Source organism: Falco biarmicus, chromosome 1, assembly GCF_023638135.1.
Source record: "Falco biarmicus isolate bFalBia1 chromosome 1, bFalBia1.pri, whole genome shotgun sequence".
NCBI classification, from domain to species: Eukaryota; Metazoa; Chordata; class Aves; order Falconiformes; family Falconidae; genus Falco; species Falco biarmicus.
The window spans coordinates 65603438-65622609 of record NC_079288.1 but is presented as its reverse complement, the minus strand read 5'-3'; the positions used below and the strand labels follow the sequence as shown (position 1 = coordinate 65622609).

At 41.0% G+C, this 19172-nt stretch overlaps 1 protein-coding gene across 4 annotated transcripts in view; it reads right to left on the bottom strand.

The window, feature by feature from the left end:
- The window catches only part of MTUS1 (microtubule associated scaffold protein 1), a 129156-nt gene that overhangs the window by 22042 nt on the left and 87942 nt on the right, over positions 1–19172 (bottom strand). For all 4 annotated transcript variants that reach the window (XM_056330766.1, XM_056330784.1, XM_056330775.1 and 1 more), the window contains one exon: positions 9133–9350. In XM_056330766.1, the coding sequence (XP_056186741.1) occupies positions 9133–9350 (218 nt within the window). The remainder of the gene's footprint in view (positions 1–9132; positions 9351–19172) is intronic.

Here is a 19172-nt window from a genome sequence, read left to right as displayed (position 1 = left end):
GTCTGAAACATTTTCCATGGCTCTACTTTAAAAGCAGAAATCTCTACAAAAGTCCACATCCCAGAATGAATAAAAATGACATTTGGACAAGCACGCAAGCAACCAGTCTTCCTGGCTGTGTACCTATACAGAATCTTCATGTGACAGACACAAGATACCAAGAGCTCAAGTTATGAGCAATTCTCAAGCTGGAATGGGTGGGTATTCCTCAAGCATCCCACATCTTCTTTGCAGATCCCAAACCCAAGAGGATGCAGTTCTATGGCAAAACAGTAACTCTTTATTTCCTTGAGGGACGTGCAACTAGCCAGACTAACTACTTTGGGTTTCCCAGCACAGCCCCTGCTGCTGGCCAGGTGAGGTGGCCCTGCTGCAGGAGGCCCATACTCTGCCTGCAAGTCAAGACTCAGAGCCACAGATAGGCTGTGCTGGGCCAAAAAGCCCTATTGACCTTGTGCATGTTCTTTCTCCGTGTTTAGAGCTACAAGTCCTTCAACGGCTACTTGATGTAAAAGAGCAAACCATGGCAGAAACCAGGTTTCGAGTACACCTGTCCAAACAAGCTAACACTGCCCATCTAGTAATAATTATCAGCATGTCACAGTTCACATTTTAAACAAAATGCGTGCTCTTTTGGAATTGTACTGAAGAAAAGAATTCACAAGAACCAATACCACAAAGTTCACATTTATATACCAAAATGTGTTGTTTGTTTAGCTGCTTGACATTAAAAAACAAACAGGAAAACACACCAAAAAAACCAACCTGTCACACCAATATTTATGTGATAAGCTACCTACCACAGTTGCCTAGTCTACCGCATGCAATGTATCTCCTCCTCCATGAGCTCTGTGGCTTTTCAAACTTCTTACCAAGCTTCCATCATTTAACAAAACCCTCTCACTCAATTTTTCATCCTCAGATTAATGTTTCCATATCTTCCTCAAAACTGACTCATGTGAAGTCTTACATCTTCTATCTACTAACAGGTTCAGAAGAAGCATTATGAGCTGCTGGAACCAAAAACTGCAAAGCACTAGTACATTGCAAAGGAACAGAAACAAACCACTTATTAGGTCAGGAGATCGAGTCATGCTGTGGGACTTTTCCCATGACACAAACATATAACGACCACACTGGAACGTTCCCCTCTTCAGTGCCGGGATGCGATGTGGTCCCTGTCCAGAGAAGGTGGTGAAAGACCCAGCTGAAGCTGACACCAAGCACTCCATGGCACGTGGGCAGGCAGCTCTGAGTCTCACGTGAAGGGAAGCAACTGCACCCGTCACGGGCAAAACTGGCAGGTGGAAACGTCTCTGACCTGGAAGGCTGCAGATCAGCCTTCTAGTTTTATCAGCAATACTCTTTCTAAACAAGTAATTTCAAGAGTCGAAACTTGGAGGAGAGCATTAAGTGTTAAATATAAAAACATTATGATGCTTTATTTAAAAAGCATTTTATTAGACTGGACTAAATAAAATTTATTCAAAGTGCATAAAACAGAAATTCAGCACAACACAGAAGCACTTAAATGTGTTTTACTGTCATATACAGTGCCAAATTAATTTTATTCTGGGAAAGGAAAGCCTAATTTTTGAAAGCCATTTGCTGCCAAACCACAAGCACTTACTTCTAAAATCAAACTTTGAAATAAATACCTTAAGCATCTTAAAAACACAATAATAAACTATAGTTATTTTCAAGCACTTCCGTAACACATGTGCTTAGATCTTACAGGAAATTAACTTAGTTTGTACGGATCATTTAAATATTTTTTAATGGCACTTGTTGTTAGTAGTTAACCAAGTTAACTTGGTTGTTAGTAGATGTCAGTATAGGATGAGTCTTTCTCATTTGAGGATGTAATTCTTCTTACGGGCAAAGCATTAGGAACCGAGTCTACTCCATCCTTGTCCTGCACCAGTCATGAAAAGATGAGCATCATCATTGGCCACAATGTAGAAATTGAGTCACGTCTTTGCATAAACTCCAGTCACTCATGTGTCATCAGCTACAGCCTGGAGGTAATTATGAAGGGGTAACAAAAGGGCCATTCATATCCGCTTCACAGTATGACATTTGCTTTGATTATTTTGGTCCTTACACGACAATATTTCTACCAGTCCCTGTTCCTTCTTTGTCGGCAAAACCCAATCCTCTAAATAAATCTTCTAATTAAGAGTCAGCAATTTTAGAAATTATTTTTTTTAAAACTCACCTGCCCCACTTAAAAAACCCTTGAAATGTCATTTTTTCACATCAGTGATGCAAAAGCAAGCTAAATAAATGAGCCAACAAACAGGATTTACACCCTCTGCTCCACGTTTATTTTTGAAAGGAGCAGCAGACTATTACTGCAGTAAAGCGAAAATACCATTAACCACCTCAAAAATCAATAAATATACAGTGAAATGACTACTTCCAAATTACTCTTGGCCTTGTTAGAGTTGTGCATTGCCTTTTTACCAAATGAAATAACCAATCAGTTTCCACCTTGACTTATTACTTCAAACAGAATTCAGTTAAGCTGCGGAATACAACACTTCTGTGATGAGCTGATAGAGACTCACTGTAATTTCTATTACCTCTCTCATTTGCTAGGCACATCTATGGAGAATCAGTTGATTACTCCTTGCTGTTTGGTGTGGGAAACACTAAAGCAGAGAACCAGCCAAACGGGATTCCTATGAGTCACTATATAATTAACATGGATTGTATACTTGCGGGCTCTTTATGCTTTTACAGGCTTTACATGGGATCTTATGCTCATATGGGATCTTTGTTTTCCCATCTAAAAGTGATGTCCACCTTCATGCAATAGCTTTACAAAGATGTAGTTACAGAGAAATAAATAACCCATATTACAACCTTTTTTCTACTTTACAGGGTTTCTGAACTCGGAACTCATCACATAGAATGACTCCTTCCTTCCCTGTAAAAATTTCATCTCATAAAAAATTAAGTTTACCCTATCCAAGCAACTACTTATTTTTCAGTATTTACTGATTTTTTTTTTTTGCAGTTCATCTCATCTGACAGTCTCTATCAGACACCATGCAGCTCTGACAAGTTAATGTCACAATTTAAATTCTCACGTCTATAAAATTATAATAATCTTTACAAAAGTTCTTTCAAATGTTAGAATATGAGATCCTATGCTTCAACATAGTATTACAGCATTTCTCTACATAATTCCATTTTAAGGCTGTTTAGAATTTCATCTGAAAAGGCAACACAAAACAGAACAGAGAAACAAGAAGCCAAGATGTTATTTTCTTTCTTCGACTAACTGTTCCCTTTAATTTTGATTTTGTAATAGATACATCTTGCTTGCTACTGTCATCAATTCTGCATCTTCTTGATGATGCAGAATGAGGAGAAATAACAAGGCAGTCATGAGAATCAACTTCTTCATGAAAAGCAACACCAGTTTCCCAAACCACCAAATTTGTTTCAAATCAAAAGGTGTCTTTTCTCAAGACACCCTTTGCTACGAGTAGCTATAGGACAGGACTCCCAATTCTCTCCAGCTGTAACCCATTCTGAATAACCAGGTGTACACAATAAATTGCGTAACTGAGGCGTCTTCTAAAAAGTTACCTCCACCAAAGCCTAGTTTCACAGTAATTAATGGATTAAAATCTTTTCCTGGATGTTAGAGCTCACAAATTGTCAACCTGCTGCCAAAAATATTCTTGTCCATCAGCAGCTACATGTTATAGGGACCCTGAGAATCACTGGAAACTTCCTTGTTTTCAGACGGCTGTCAGATGCAAGCTGCCAGAGCCTAGGTTTCTTTACAGGGGGAAGCTACCGTGTTATTATTCAAATACTCTCCTTTACTGAACAGAAAATATTTGGATTCCTCAAATTCAAGATACTATCTTCCAACTTCTAAGTGATCTGTGGGTTTTTTTAATCTAAAGATTAAAAATTACCTGAATTAAAAATCCTTATTCTCTTTTGTAGAAAGTTATGTCCATATTTTGGGAAGCCAGATTTAAAGAGCAGATACCCTTTGAATGAAAATCCTGAGAACGGGTCAAGTTTGACACTAGGTTTCTAGAAAACTGTAAACTTAACTCAATTAAGTTTATTTTTTTTAAATATTCTTTTTATAAAAAAATTTATTTTAATAAAAAAGAATTTAAAAAATAAAAAATGTTTATTTTTTTAAAAAAAAACAATATGCCTGCCAATATATTTTCGATTTATAAGCCAAAAATACTGACTGTTCCAAACCCCTTCCCTCCACTGTAAATGGTTTTGGGTATAGTGATACAATGCGTACTTCTGCTCTTTAAGCTAGATATGTATTTCTCACTTGATTAACATTTTCTGCTGAACTCCCACAAAGGCCAGGCCAAATTTTTCCGATACATGTGTCCATGTATTCCAAGATGGAAAAAAACCCCAAACCTCTTTACAGTGCTAAGAAGTTCCTAAGAAAACTAGTATCTCAGCTTTTACAGTCATCCACGTCAGGAAATGCCAGTTATGGTAACTCATATACTAATGGTTAATTTCTATTTCCACCTAGAAATGCTGAAGCCTGTTTCAGCCACACAATTTCTAGCACATTACTTATGCTGCTTCCTGTGCCACGTTCAGAATTAGTGGTATGTTAATGTCACGTTAATGGCAAGGCCCTACGGCCTCTCATATGGCATTTCCCCCCATGAAGGAAACTTCTTGAAGATGTCACCACAATCATTCCCAAACGAAGTTTGTACTGTAAATACCAGTCTTCCTGGTAACCATCCCAAGGAGAAGCACAACAGTGAAATTTAGTTTCTGTTCATCTCTGCAGGGCATGCAAATCTGAAACTCATTTCCACAGAAAAGTCTGTCGAGAGCTCTTGAAACACTTGAACACTAGAACCACCAAAATGGGTGTTTATAATAGTTAAATATTTTACCATCTAAGTTTTTTTAGACAGCCTGAGTAGTTGCGAGTATGGCAATTTATGCATTAAAATGAGAGGACGAAAAGGTAATATTGGTCAAGTCACACTTTGAACAGTCACAGAGCCGATCAAGTCACTCTAACAATACACTACCTTTTCACTTGAAAGCTAAATATCCCTTAAACCAGATTCAAAGCCAAACTAGTACTGTGCCGCTAAAACACCTCCACCCTGAAACATGTAAGAGTTTATATAGGGCAGCGAGTTAGAGGTTTGAAGTCCCCAGCTGCAGTGCTCAGGCAGCCTCGCAGGGGCAGCCCCGAGGCAGGGGAAGGGACTGAGCACCCCTCAGGTGGCAAGGAGTAGAGGCTCGTGCAAGAGCTGCCACGGCCTCCATCTCAACAGCTGGTGATGTACTTTTGCAAGTCATCACAGAAACAATCCAAGTTTGGAATTTTCCTATCCAAAAAGCGTCTGGCTCCTACCCACAGCTGCAGACCTCTCAGACACACGTTCCCACCCCACTCCAGCACCAGTGGTTCTTCACTCCCATTCCTTCCCCCAGTGAACCACTGCACAGGGGCATACCCCTAACACTTTGGGTATGGGCAGACCTAGAAAAGTAGACCCGTAATAATATTTTTTCTTCCTGACTGGATGCTTGAACTGGCTCCTCAAGGCCAGATGAGCACCAGTCCATGTAGACACAAGGGTAAGCAAAGAGAAGGCAAGGTTGCAAGAGGGGCATCTACAGCCTGACTTACCACAGATGTGCTAAACCATGTATTTAAAGCCTCTGTGAAAACATCTGTTACTGAAGGGTCAAGAAATAAATTGAAAATTAATATGCAAAATGAATACAAGGGTCAGCTCCAATGCAGCAGTACAAATTTCAAAGCTTAATGCAGTTAAAGGTTAACAGGAGATGGCTTTCCTTGGCACTTCATGCGCGTATTGTAAATGGCCAGTTTCACCGTTTCCTCTGTACTGCCACTTTTCCTTTCTCGTCTGAACAGGAAAAGAGATATGAAGTCACAGGAATTACCAACGGATCGGGGAGTGCAAGTAGTCTAGAAAGACTAAGCTTGCTTTTGTGATTAGGCCGCAGTCTGACTTGTTTGTAACGCCACCAGGCAGGCAGTACAGCTAACAATGGAAAAACTCAGTAGAGCGTGGCATTCTCATCAGCCACACCATTCATTGTCATCAAGTACTCTGGAAGCCAGGAGTGTTTCCATCTGGTTTTAACCCAGCGCAACAGTAGCTCCCGCAAGGTTTTTGGAATTTTTTAAATTCAGCAGAGCCTTAGTAAAGGTAGTTAAGCAGTGAAATCCCCTGGACAAACCCTGACCACTGAAGTGTGAAGGTATTACCAGAGACAGCTGTTAAAATATTGCCAGCTGCTGCATAACACTTGCAACAAACTGGTTCGAGCTCAGGCAGCATCCTGCCAGATTCCTGCTCAGACAGCAACAGCACCACAGCATTCCTCAATCTCGTTTAACCCTTCGACAACAGCCTCTCAACTTCACTCCAGATGGGTTGGCTGCATTTTTTACAGAAATCGCTGCCAGCAAGTCCTGCTTTTGTTTGCAGCTATATCCCATTTCAAATGAGCTCATAAGAAGCAACTCCAAATTTTGATGCAGAAATGCATTGGACCTCTTGGGGAAAAAGAAAAAAAGAAAAGGAAAGCAACTCAAACAAACCCAACAGCTGAATCAGCTCCCAGTAACTTCAGTTTTGCAGGGAAAGCAGAGAGACTGGGCAGGTTTTGCCAAGAGGCTCGGGCTGGGCTGCACAGCCTCAGAGTGACCTAACAGCTCGCTCCAGCTCTTTTCTCCATTTGGCCAGGCTGCCTGCCCTCAGCCCTGTCGCACCCTTGCGCTGGCTCTGACCACACATTGGGATGGTCCACATCGCTAATCTGTCAAAGAAACGCTCTCTCTTTGGCTGGATCAGCTTTCTGGTAGTTGCAAGCTGAATCAGCCTTCTTCAGGGACAGACCAGCACCAGGGCAGCCCAGAGCAGGACCTTCCTCTGGTTACAGCAAGCTGTTTGATCAGCTTACACGGCATCGTGTCACTTCACGTTTGCTCTGCTGGGAGGAATGGAAGCGCAGCTCTGTTGTTCTGGTTTTTTAAAGCAGAAACTGAAGTGACTTTCAGTTGGCTCTGCAGTAGTTAAGCTATGAGTCCCTGCCATATGAACTGAAAACTAACTCCAAGTTTCTTCCCAAGTTTACCCAAACAATTTGAAAACTACATCCAATGAGTGCCCAAGTGATACTTCAGAAAAATAAACACATGGCCAGTTAAGATTAAGGTAGCTATACCACACGCCACACCTCACCTGAAAGGAAAAAAACCCAAACCAACGAACAAAACCAAAACAAACCACAACACCAAACAACTCTTCACTGTGTTCCCTAAAACACAGAAATCCTACAGGATGTTTCCCCCAGCTAACTACCAGATGATGAGTATTCCTTACACCACTATGGCAGAAGAGTCCTTCTCACCCCTATGGTAAATACACAAGAATAAGGCAGTGACTCTTCAGCCAGCACCCTCTCATCCTGGGAGAGAACAACCTCAATACCAATAACTGGTATAAAAGCACCTCAATGTGTCATTTTAGCCCAGTTTCATGTGCTTAAACTTAACTCACCAAGATTACTAATTTTACACAATTTAACAGAAATAAAATTTCTTTTTTCTTTCCATCTGCAGAAGAATTATGACAAGGAAGGAGCAAAATTACTAGTTTCCTCCATGCAGTTCGTTCTCTCCTCCACATTCGACACCAGTTTTTTTCTTTTCCTTCTCCCCCCCCCCCCCATAACCAACCCCATGATTCTTGGGGGGGGGGGAGGGGAGGGAACAAGAAGTCTTCTTTAGAGTAAAGGACCTGTAAAACAGCCTGGAAGAAGCAAATACGTATGACAGGCTTCTTCTCATTAGATGTGACATTGATAAAGTATTCCTGAATTTTAAAAAGTTGCAATGCAATATATTTGAAAGAACCACCCAGAAAAATATTAAATTATATAACTTCCCAAAAATCAAGGTGCCTATTATACAGTAATTAGAAGTTTGTACAGAAGTTTAGCCATGAGAATTTCACAATTTCATATTAGATGACAGGCATCCAAAAATACTGTATCAAAATGCTTCAAAGATTTCTGAAGTAGTTCCTTAGCAGGGAAAGGTGTTCCAATCAGTTAAAAAAAAAAAAACCAAAAACAACCCAACCCACAAAACTGGCTAGGAGCCATTGCTCTTAGAACTGAACCAGTCTTGGACCTAAATGCACTACTTTCAGATCAAACCAGAACAAGCAGGTATTACCTCACAAGAAGAGAATGTTACATTTCTGGCAGCACAGTAAGACAACTTAGTGCGTTTTTGTATATCAGACTGTAAAAAACACTACATACTGGAACAGCTGGAAAAAAGTTGATACCAATCTTGAAGCATTAGTTACAAATGCACAAGAAACTGCTATTAATAATTACATTATTAAAAATAACTGTTTAATTTCCTCAACTTCAGATTTTTCTTCTCTCAAAAGTTTTCAAAGCAGACCAAAAGTTTCCAATGTAATATCAAACTGATTGGAACATTATGTATGTCAAACAAATAGAACAATTAAACATCAAACCCCATCAGAGTAATTCTACTTTAAATTCCAGGTGCATTTCTATATTTGTTTTTTTTTAATGAAATGTTGGTAACTTTGAGACACCACCAATAATGCAGGATTCAATAAATAAAACCACTGTAACTCACACTTTATTCCAAATAGCTCAACAACATGTCTACCCCTTATACACTCCTCTATCCAATGTCAGATAACAAAGCAAGGTCATGCAGATTGTCTTTTCAAACTAATCTTTCCTACAAGGGCAGAACTTGGGAGTATATACTTGGAAAGGTACTCAACCCTGAAGGACACTCTAATGACAGATGTGTAAAAACTTCTCTTCTAAAAAGGATGCAAAGCTTCTAAAAAGCTGCAGAGGCCATGAAACCCAGTGTCAGGATTATTTTTTTCCTACCCAGCTGATGGCAGGAGTAGGTTTACTGCTACCTCCACAGGAAAACAGAAATCACTGTAATGGAAACACAGGTGTTACATATCGGCATATTAATATTTTCAGAAGCCCTTGTTGAGAAAAGCTCAAAAAAAATAAAGCCAAAATTGATTAGCTGCAAGTTTTTACCTCAGACTGCAGGTGCTGGATCACAACAGTTAATGCTTCAAACTTCTGGTTACCGCTTGTCAGGAATTTTTTCAGTTGCAGGATGATTCCACTTTGGGTCTCGCATTTTGTTTTGTACTGTGTCAACTCCGCTGTTTTTGTGCCAGGTGAATGCACATCTGTGGAGGCTTGAGTCTGTATGCATGAGCTCTTGGGACTCCGCTGCTTGCCCTTGTCAACTAGAACAACAACAACAACAACTAATTAATATGCACTTCATGTTGAAGTCTCACCAAACCTGAAAAGACAGGTGGCAAAAGAAAGTAGTTATAAATTCTTACAAACACTTCTAGAAATACTAATTAGGAGAAAGGGTTATTTCAGTAGCACTGAAAAGCAGACGCTATCATCTGCCAGGTTAATTTCTATCACCATAACCTTGTAAACGATTTTCCACTTCGTCCCCACCTTCACGTATCCCGTGTCTTACTTTTCAGCATACTCTTCATGCTGTGCTTTGTATGTTCATAAAATGCAAGATCTCTGTCATTGTACCTCTCCAGTAACGTATTTCTAACATGAGTTGACCGTTTGTTTGCAATGCAGATTTCATATTTCCTGCACTCTAAAGTACAGCTGAATACAAACCCATTTTCCCTGCATTTATTTACCTGGTCTTTTTCTTTCTTTTAGAATTTTCATTTTAAAACCTCCCCTCTCTGTGGCTTAGGTTTGAGCTTTATTAACTAGAGGTCTTGCAGCATTTCTTGGTGTCAGCAATTTCAGTCACAAGGATGAGACTTGAAAAAATAAATCTATTTCAAGTTTGCCCTGCCACTATTCACGGTCCAAAAATTGCATTGTAGATTTAATATTCTTAGTATTGTTGCAACCTCAGTCCCTACACAACCACCTCGTGTCAGAGGAAACCACATTACATATCCCAGTGCCCGACTCCTAAACTCCGCAGAGAGGTTATGGGTTTCTCTGCTGCCTGCAGACTAGAAAGGGTGTACAGAACTGCTGTGCAGATAGGGCCAGTCTCTCCATTTGATCACGCAGAGAACAAGCAAACACTTTTGCAATAAAAGGCTGATGCAATATGTAAGTATCCCTTGGTAATTTAATGAAGACATCTAAGCAGATTACTTTGTACAGTTTCATCTTAACAAGATTTCTTCAAGATAAAGTGAAGAAACCTGAGAGGTGAGATACGTAGAAAAGAAAAATAGGAACATGAAGAAAAAAAAAAAAACCAAAACAAGACACAAAAACAGGGAACAAACTAAGAAACATGAAGCAGTTGCTTATGAATCCTTTCTGAAGCCCAAGCACCTGGTCTGAAGGCTGTCTAGTGATTCTGGAACAGTCCCAGCAGGGTAAGGTTCAATCACACAACTGCAGACAGCATTAACAACAAAGGCTCTGATTCTCAGTTAATGTTAGCCTGACTGACACATCAACTATTGCATTAATAAATCAGTCTTGCACAGCCTTCACCTGTTTTCAAAACATTTGAGAACAAGTTTCCTGTTCAAAATACTGATGTCCTCTGTGCCTCTCCTACTGAGCTTGACTATGAAGTGCCTCCCAAGCCTATTAATTTTCCAAATACATCCTCTCCAGGCAACATTTTGTGTACTCCCTCACAGTTACAGAATTGTCAGCACACTGCTTTACCATATTCAGATACTCCTGTATTCTTAAAGAGATTTCACTACACTTCTGCTCAGAGATGCTGACTGTTAAAAAGCATATTTCAGAAACATACTGTCTTGCAGTTTAATAGTAGAGTTGTTAAGAGGTATATCAACATGATAGCCCAAATCAAAATAAAAATCTATAGGGGAAAAAGATCAAGCTTGGCTGCCAGTTCTAGTTACCTTATTTTCACCACTGTTTTAACTAATGTGACCACTTTTTTTCTCTCAGTCTAGACATAACAAAGTCCTTTGAGCAGACCTCTTTAAATATGAATGACAGTTCACATTTGAGAGCAACCATGTCAGATTTCCAGCAATCTTACAGAAAATACTGTGTTTAGGAAAATACTGGTTACATTCTGAAGCTCCTTCAAAAATCACAAAACAATAATCAAGGAGAGAGGGGAAAAAAAAAGAGCAGGGACTAAAGAATAAACATGTACAGTCAGTCCTTCCCTGCCCTACTGGCTCACATACTCCTACTCTCTCATATATTCCACCTCCCTTTCTGAATGCTCCACTTACAATAAATAGAGAACTAGAGCACTCTTCTTGATTTAAAGGTACTGGGTAAATTCACTGATAGAGATGCTAATGTCATCACTTAATTAACCACGCAAAATTGTTTTTACATCCATTTGTAGGACCCTGACAGGCTGTGTTAAACCTGAACAAGTGTTTGCAAACAATTTTTATTCTGGGAAAAAGTTACATCACTTACTGTTACCCAATGAAGTGATTTCATTTCAATACAGTAATGCAACAGTTAACCACCAATGAGACAAGACTCCAGATTACCCAGGGTTTCCAGAGTTCAGCCAGCCTATATCAGTTTGCAGGTTTCACGCCACTGCTTTTATCATGGTGCTCACACTACTAAGTCTTTTCCTAGAAGCTCATTCAAACACCCAACCAAGCAAACCCTGGATGCTATACTAAAAAAAGCTGAACAAAAACTATGCATCAGAGAAATTCAGTGACATTCCTGTTGGCAATTTTATCATAGATGTGTGCTATACAAAGCCACTTCAAATGTTGAAATGCATTTCTCTGCTAGCATGAACCCTCTGTAGCATGAACTGCCTCTACAGATTAACACCAGTCACACTCCAGTGCTTATTTATGGCCTACGTACCTCTGGGCAATGACAGACTGTTTCCAGATTTGTATAGAAGGCATGCCGTGATATCAAAACAAAAGCCATGCTTTCATTACAACAAAACCATCATGAATCTAATTACTGATACAATGCATCAGTGATGGACTCTAAATTAAAGACAGTACTGGTTACCAGCCCAAGTCCTCCTCACTTTGGCCTTTTTACTTGCCACCTTTATACATTCATATTTGCATAGCAGACCAATTTCCACCCTTAAGTTAGCTTCTGGACTCCTCTCCAACAGGCTTGAAAACACTGTACTCAATCTAGTTGAAATGCTCAATCTCTGAAGATTAGAAATCAGATTCTCAAGTACCACGTGTAGCACAGTGACCAGACAGAACCACCATCTAAAGTCCTACCATTCTTCATACTAGTAAGGGAAAAAAAAAAAACCCAAAAAAAAAAACCAAGCAAGCAATGATTTTGCTAAGACTAAGCCTTTTGATCCCTGAATCACTTATAGAAGATTAAGTACCTCACTAGCAAAAAAAAAAATACCCCACAACCTTGGAAAAGGTTCAACAATCCTCCCACTCCCTCTACAGTTGCTACACAGATGGCAGTGGCTCTAGTTCTTTGAGGAGAATATTAGACCCATCCCAAGCTTTTCCACAAAGCAGACTCTTTCCCATACATAGCTTTGCTACTTAATTGGCGTTCAGAAGCAAGAAATACACAACTGTAGGTTAGGGCGTGTTCCATAAAGTTACATTTACGTGCTGGGGTACTGCCCAGTACTTGACATTGTAATTGACTGGCTGGCCATCTCTGAGCTTGCCTGGTACTGCTGGTTCCCCGAGCCTCTCTACCTTATGCACTGTCACTGCATCACCCGATGAAACACTTATCACCAACTTCTTGGTTTGCAGAGCCAAAGCAAAGCCTTCCTTTGCTTATCATACACTAGGAAGATCTGCTCACTAATGTCTATTGATAGCTAGAAATTATCTTTTTTAAGAAATTCAATTTAAAAAAAAATATACATTTCTTAAAAGCATTCCAGACAGCCCAAACAAACTACTAAATAAGCACAAGTAGGGACCATCTCACTTGTCCCCATGCTTTTGAAGTCACCGTTGCCTTACCCCTAAGCACCTTCTTTTCACATTCCTCATCCAAACTGTTAGCTTCCACAGGTTTTTCAAAACCCGTGTGTGTCTCGTGTAAGCATCTGTCAAAGAAAAATCCTTGCTCAATATTTTCTCTTGTAGGAAGATGCATGCTGGTAAAAACTTTCTGCCTCTCCTCCATTTTCTGGAAAGCCTTGTCTACACATGTTAAATTGGTGCTCACTTCTTTGATCAGTAAGACCAGATCAGCCTGTGTATTTAATCGAGTTGCCATTTCTTCTCTTACTCGCTGGATTTCCTCAAGCACAGTTCTTATATCCAAGTGACTGGACTTCACCTCTGCTTGCAGATCTTCTTTCACCTGTTGCTGGCTCCTCTGCAGTGCTAACACTGTTCTGATTTCCTTTTGAGATGTTTCCACATCGTGCTTTAGTTCCTTCTGTCCAGCCTGCATCGCCTCCTGGCTAGCTTTCACTTCTGCCAACAGAGCAGCGAGGCACTCCATTCCGACCCCACGGGAGCCGCAGGACCTCTTCCAGTGTCACAGCTTCCAAGCTGCCAGAGACATTTGTGAGCTGGTAGCAGATTTCCCTGGATAGCAAGAGAGCTAGCACATAGCCCTTGGTATGGTATCCTACCTCAATTTACAGCGTGCCGCAGTGAAGGTACTAGGTAAAAGTCTAGTACAACGTGAGACAAAGGCACTAAGTAAAATAATAAGCAAAGCTCTAGAGCTAGAGCTCCTTCTCAGGACTCAGCCAGAGCACTAATCAGTGTAATTGGCAGATTATGCCACACCTGAATTTTTTAAAATCTTTTGCTGACATCATTGTACGTGGGACGTCACGCCAAAAGCCACTCCCAACAGTCATTTGATCTGTGCATCAATCAAAGTATGCCTGGGCATCAGTAACCAGGTTTCTTGCAACACAGCTAAACAGTGTGCAAGGACACAGCGCACCCTTCCTTTCCAACACAAAAGCTCAAAAGGAGCTTGGATTGCCTGCAGGAGGTGAAACCCAGACAGTTCAACTGCACTTAGTTATTTCAGCTGTATATTCAACAAGGTGATTATGCACCTGTCCTTCTGCTAATGTTTGCAGTGAGGGTTCAGGAGTACATCTGTGAACACGTTGGACATTGCCCCACTCCCACTGCACACCTTCCTCATTCCCACAGCTTGCAATGCTCTTTCAGCAGTCTTTGGAAGAACCCAGATCCTGAGGAAGCCCTCTAGTCCACAAAAAATAAACAGTTACCAGAGCAATATAGGAAGACCAACCAATGAGATACTTTTGGCAGTAGCCAAAGCCTTTTAGCTACCAGATCAGAGTGTGACTTCTCTCTGTAAAAGCTAAGGCTTCTTACTTTTAAGCACAGAGCTTGTAACAGGTCTAGGTGCCACGTAAAAACAGGTAGATTAATAACACAAGGCTGTTAGCTGTTTTGTTAGACAGTAATTTAGTTACCCAGTCATTGGATTAACTTTGGAAAAAATGACCAACACAACGTAGACCTTGGTCTACAGAAGGCGTCAGTCTGCCTTCAAAGAGGCGAGTTGGTATTCAGCACAATACCCAGCAGAGTGGAACTTGGAGCAGCACAAAAGCTGGAGCCCAGGAGAACTTTTACACCACACCTTTGGCCCTGCCATGGCTCCAGGATGCTTTTGGAGACAGTCATGATCCTACAGACACCCCAGAACAGAGGGCCTATGCTATTTGTTCAAAACTGCAATAACCCCACCACCACTGGTTTGGGCTGGGAAGCATCACTAAGAATGCCAGCAGATGCAGGATTTCCAGCTCACCACAGTACTGCTGGCCAAAAAGCTAATCTTGAGGAGTCCCACTTGCAATAAAAGTTTACTGCTCGCTTGCCAGTTTGCCTCCTACACTAGTCCAGACACACTCATGGGACCAGGAAGGTATCAGAGACACATCCTTCACACAGACCATCTCATGACTTGAAGATATCCCCCAACTGTCCTGCTATCACAGGGGTTATCACAGCCCTGGTGGACACACCACCTATGGTGGAGCTTTTTTCCAGGTCTCTATCACCTGCCAGGCAGTCACACATGGGCTTTCCGATGGGATTTCCCTAGCACAACTACAGGCTGCAGCTTCTTCCCCCCTTGCCCCATTTCTAGCTGTATAGCTATCCTGAGAGTTATTCTCATACCACTGAAGACCTGACTGCAGAAGCGCAACCTGAAGTTTGAATCCATGTAACATCTTTGCAGAAGATTTAGGTAGGTGAAGAGAGCCAGGTATAAGCACTAGCAATACTTCTGCACCCCCAGACCAACACCTGCAGTAATTCAGCTCAGCAGTGTAACACTTCATTCCAATCTTCACCATACCTTAGTGGTTCCTAAAAATCTCACAAACACAGGTGAAGCACTTGCAGAGACCTTGTCAGATACGCCCTGGCAACAAATAAGAATCGAGCTGAACTGATTTTCACTGGTTCAGTTATGATACAGGTGGACAACAAGTAGGTTCCATTTGTGAGAGGGAAGGTATTCACTCGGCTCATAGATGTAACTATCCAAGATCTTAATCCTCCTGGCAGCTTTTGGTAGCCAACACAGATCCTTTGTTTATACTAAGGGGAACAGCTCAAAGTGCCATCCGTCATAAGTTCTATTTTCTGGTGATTTTAAAGGTGTAATTCCATGAAGAGTGAATGTAGTGATTTCAGCTGGGGGGGGGGGGGGGAGTAAGTGATGGTTTTGGGGTAAACAAATATTAAAAAAAAATGTGGGTATATCCAACCAGGTGTACCTCTTGGTTCCTCCCTAGAGGAACAGGCTCCTCCAGACAGTGACTCAGAGCAGAATCCTAACTGGGATCAAGGAGGGCTTGAGGGAAGCTTTTCTCTATAAGCTACATCGAAAAGCCTAGCTGACAAAGCTCAGGTGACTAAACTAGGTGCTGCAATTGTCACTCCTGTCCAACATCACCAAATTCAAAGGCTTCAGCCTCCTTTCTACACGTCTGTGCACCCATCACAATTGCCAAGTGCCCTCTGCTACAATGCTATAACTGAAGAAAAGCTGACCTTGGAAACTGGTCTCTTGCTCTGTTGCATACATTCATTCCATCCAGAGTGTAAATCAATGTGTTTGGTACATTCCTTCTTCAAACTAAAAGGTCCGATCACAAAGGACTCTGGGGATTTGTAAACATCATCCTCCTCACATAGCTTCCAGGCAGGTTTCAATTACTTTTCTCCACTCTGGGAGACACTCTAAAATCTCACCTATAATTAAACTTGTGGGTAGATACTACAAAGCAAATTGAAAGTCTACAGAGGTTGCTGCTGCTCTGAATTTTATAACCTCTCAGAAGGAATACCTAGTAGCTAGTGACACATGGACAATAGCTTTCATCAATACACAAGTTTCCCAACCTAGAACTTGTCTCAGAATTATCAGTCTCTGCTGCTTTACCTCAGCTTCTACTCCAGCTGAGACACCTCTATCGTTGATACATCTCAAGTACCTTAATGTTTTCTCCTGTTTAGGAAAAACCCTCCTGATTTCATAGACAAACAGAAATGAAACACTGATAAGGACTTCCTCTCAAGAGTAAATTAATGATTAGAGCAAAACAAAGAAAGTCTTATTTAAACAAAATCTGGTCTGTTTGGGTGGGGTATGCTGGGGGGTTTGGGGTCTTTTGTTTTGTTTTTAAAGTATTTCTTTTGCTTTACAGAAACACAGAAATCTTTTACACAATTAGCTACCAGCAAACACAAAACATCCCTATTTCTATAGCTCTAAAATTAGAAGAATAAAATACACGAAGTTAAAACATCTGAGGAAAGCCCCATGTATAGTTCTGAAGTCAGCATAGAAACTCACTAAACCACAGTAAGTTACATTTGACAGTGTTAAGTAATACAGTACATTTGAAATATTAAATAAAAGAATTTAGACAAAGCTTACAGTGATTCATACAAGAAAAAAAAATCCACTACTTTGACCTTCAGGGTGGTTTCATGTTCTGTGAGACTGACTAGTTTGTACAACTAGGACTGGAGTCTGACTGAAAACAGCAACCAGGTATTTTCACTTCCCAAACATGAAAGAGGAAGAATCTACTTGCATCTATATGTTGACTTTTCCCTTTTTTAAGAAGTCTATTTCAGACCTAGTTGTAATTGGTAACTGAACACACTACCCCAACAACAACAACAAAAAAAACCCCAAAAACCAAAAAACAAACTCACAAAACCACCGATCCACAAAAAAACCCTCCCCACCCCTTGGACTTCTTGAAAGGAGAAAGACCAAACCAAAAATGGAAAAAGAGTAAGAACAAAGCGTGGTACAGAATAGAGCTGAAGCTACACATAATGGGAAAGAACACCTGGACAAGAGTATATTCTTGCAGACTAGATATATACTCATATTTATGAAATTAGCCAAGTTAAAACTAAAATATTGAAATAAAAGTAAGGAAATGCTGGCAACGCACCCCACAAGACACACTGAACCAGGTTATGGAAAGCAGTACAAAATGTGTATCCTGTACAATATTAACAGTCATTAAACATTTTAGCTAACTGTGTTCAGTGGAGTTTTGAGTTGGATCAAATCTCTCCAAATACACTGATAAACACTGAAGTAAACTTGAAGGTCCACCTGTTTTTATTAGAGCTTGAAGAACAGAGGCCTGCACTGCTGACCTCTTCTCTAGATGCTTTATCTTTTCCTCCTGTAAGCGAGCCAGTCCCATTGAGGCAGTACTGCGTGACCCATGCATCCGATTCTGGGGTTTTTCCTTAAGGAGTTTTCAAATCTCAGTCTTGCATCTGAACCGGCCCATCAGCAAGTACACAACTTTGCCCTGTATGTTAATCTTTACACAGCCAGTTCTGAAGCCTCAAAAACCCCTATAGTTCTCCTGCCGTCCTCCCCTACCACAATGCGTACAAGCTATTCAAGCAATGCAACAGAAAGACTTCAGAACCATTCGATCTCACTGCTTTGATTTTAAAGTTTGCCTTGTGCCAAGCTATGACATCTGACAGAGGGAGACTTAAGACCCGTACAAATAAGGAAGCTCGAGTTTAATCTGCAGCGGTACATACATTATCTTTGAGAGGACCTGGAAATTTAGCTAGCTGTAAATTAACAGCCTAAATTCTTTCAAGACTCCTGCTCTGAGCCCTAAATGCAGGAAGCAGATTCAAATATACAGGGAAAGGAGTCACAAAACCCAATTAGCAGTGTCTGCAGAGGGCCTGACAGGCCAGACATGGATGGAAGTCTTCCAACACCTGCAGCTGCTCCACAGCTTGGTCAACTGTAATTTTTGACTGCATCCAGCTTGGCAAGTGGCAAACACACACCTTCCTGCTGTGCCTCTCAGAGTCCAGGCTGGTGACTGTACAAACACAGACTCCTGCAGAAGTGATGTTTTGTTTCTAAGCTCTGCCTCAGGCCTGTCTGTATAGGCTGGCACAGACATCCCTAACTTGCTCTGTTCACACTTCAAGCATGTCAGTCATGAGCCCGTTCTAGTCTGCAGCAAAGTGACTTCATTTTTCAGAGCTGTGCCTGGACAATTTGCCTAACTGAAATGCTTAAGATGCTGCACCTCAGGAACTCTGATAGCTGCTTATTTAGCTGGCTGTCTCAAAGCAGCTGCGGAAAGAGAAACAGTACTTCTCATCTTGCATCTCCCCATGCATCAACATGGTCTGAAGCCCAAGATGGCAACTAAGTACTTTCTAAAGAAGCATGGCAGCTCTCCCTTTCCTTTACTCTTGCTGTGACCTCCTGACTTTCCCTTAAGGTCAGGCACTAGTCCCTGTCCAGGAATACCAGCTTATTTTAGCTGTCCATCAGACTTTTCGAGCTGGTCTGAACAGAACAACCAACCACCACCACAGAGGCTTTTAAAAAAGTTGCAGGAACTCAAAAAAATTTAACTGCAGGCAGGTGAAAGCTGACCTGGATGCTTAAACTGACTCAGCAGGATTAAACCATACACCACAGAAATCCCTCTGCCCTTCTTTGCAGGGGTACAAAGGTTTTTCAGCATACAATTTTAAATGCTGTACAGCCTGGAGGGGGAGCGCAGAATCATCACATACTACTCCAGGCATTCA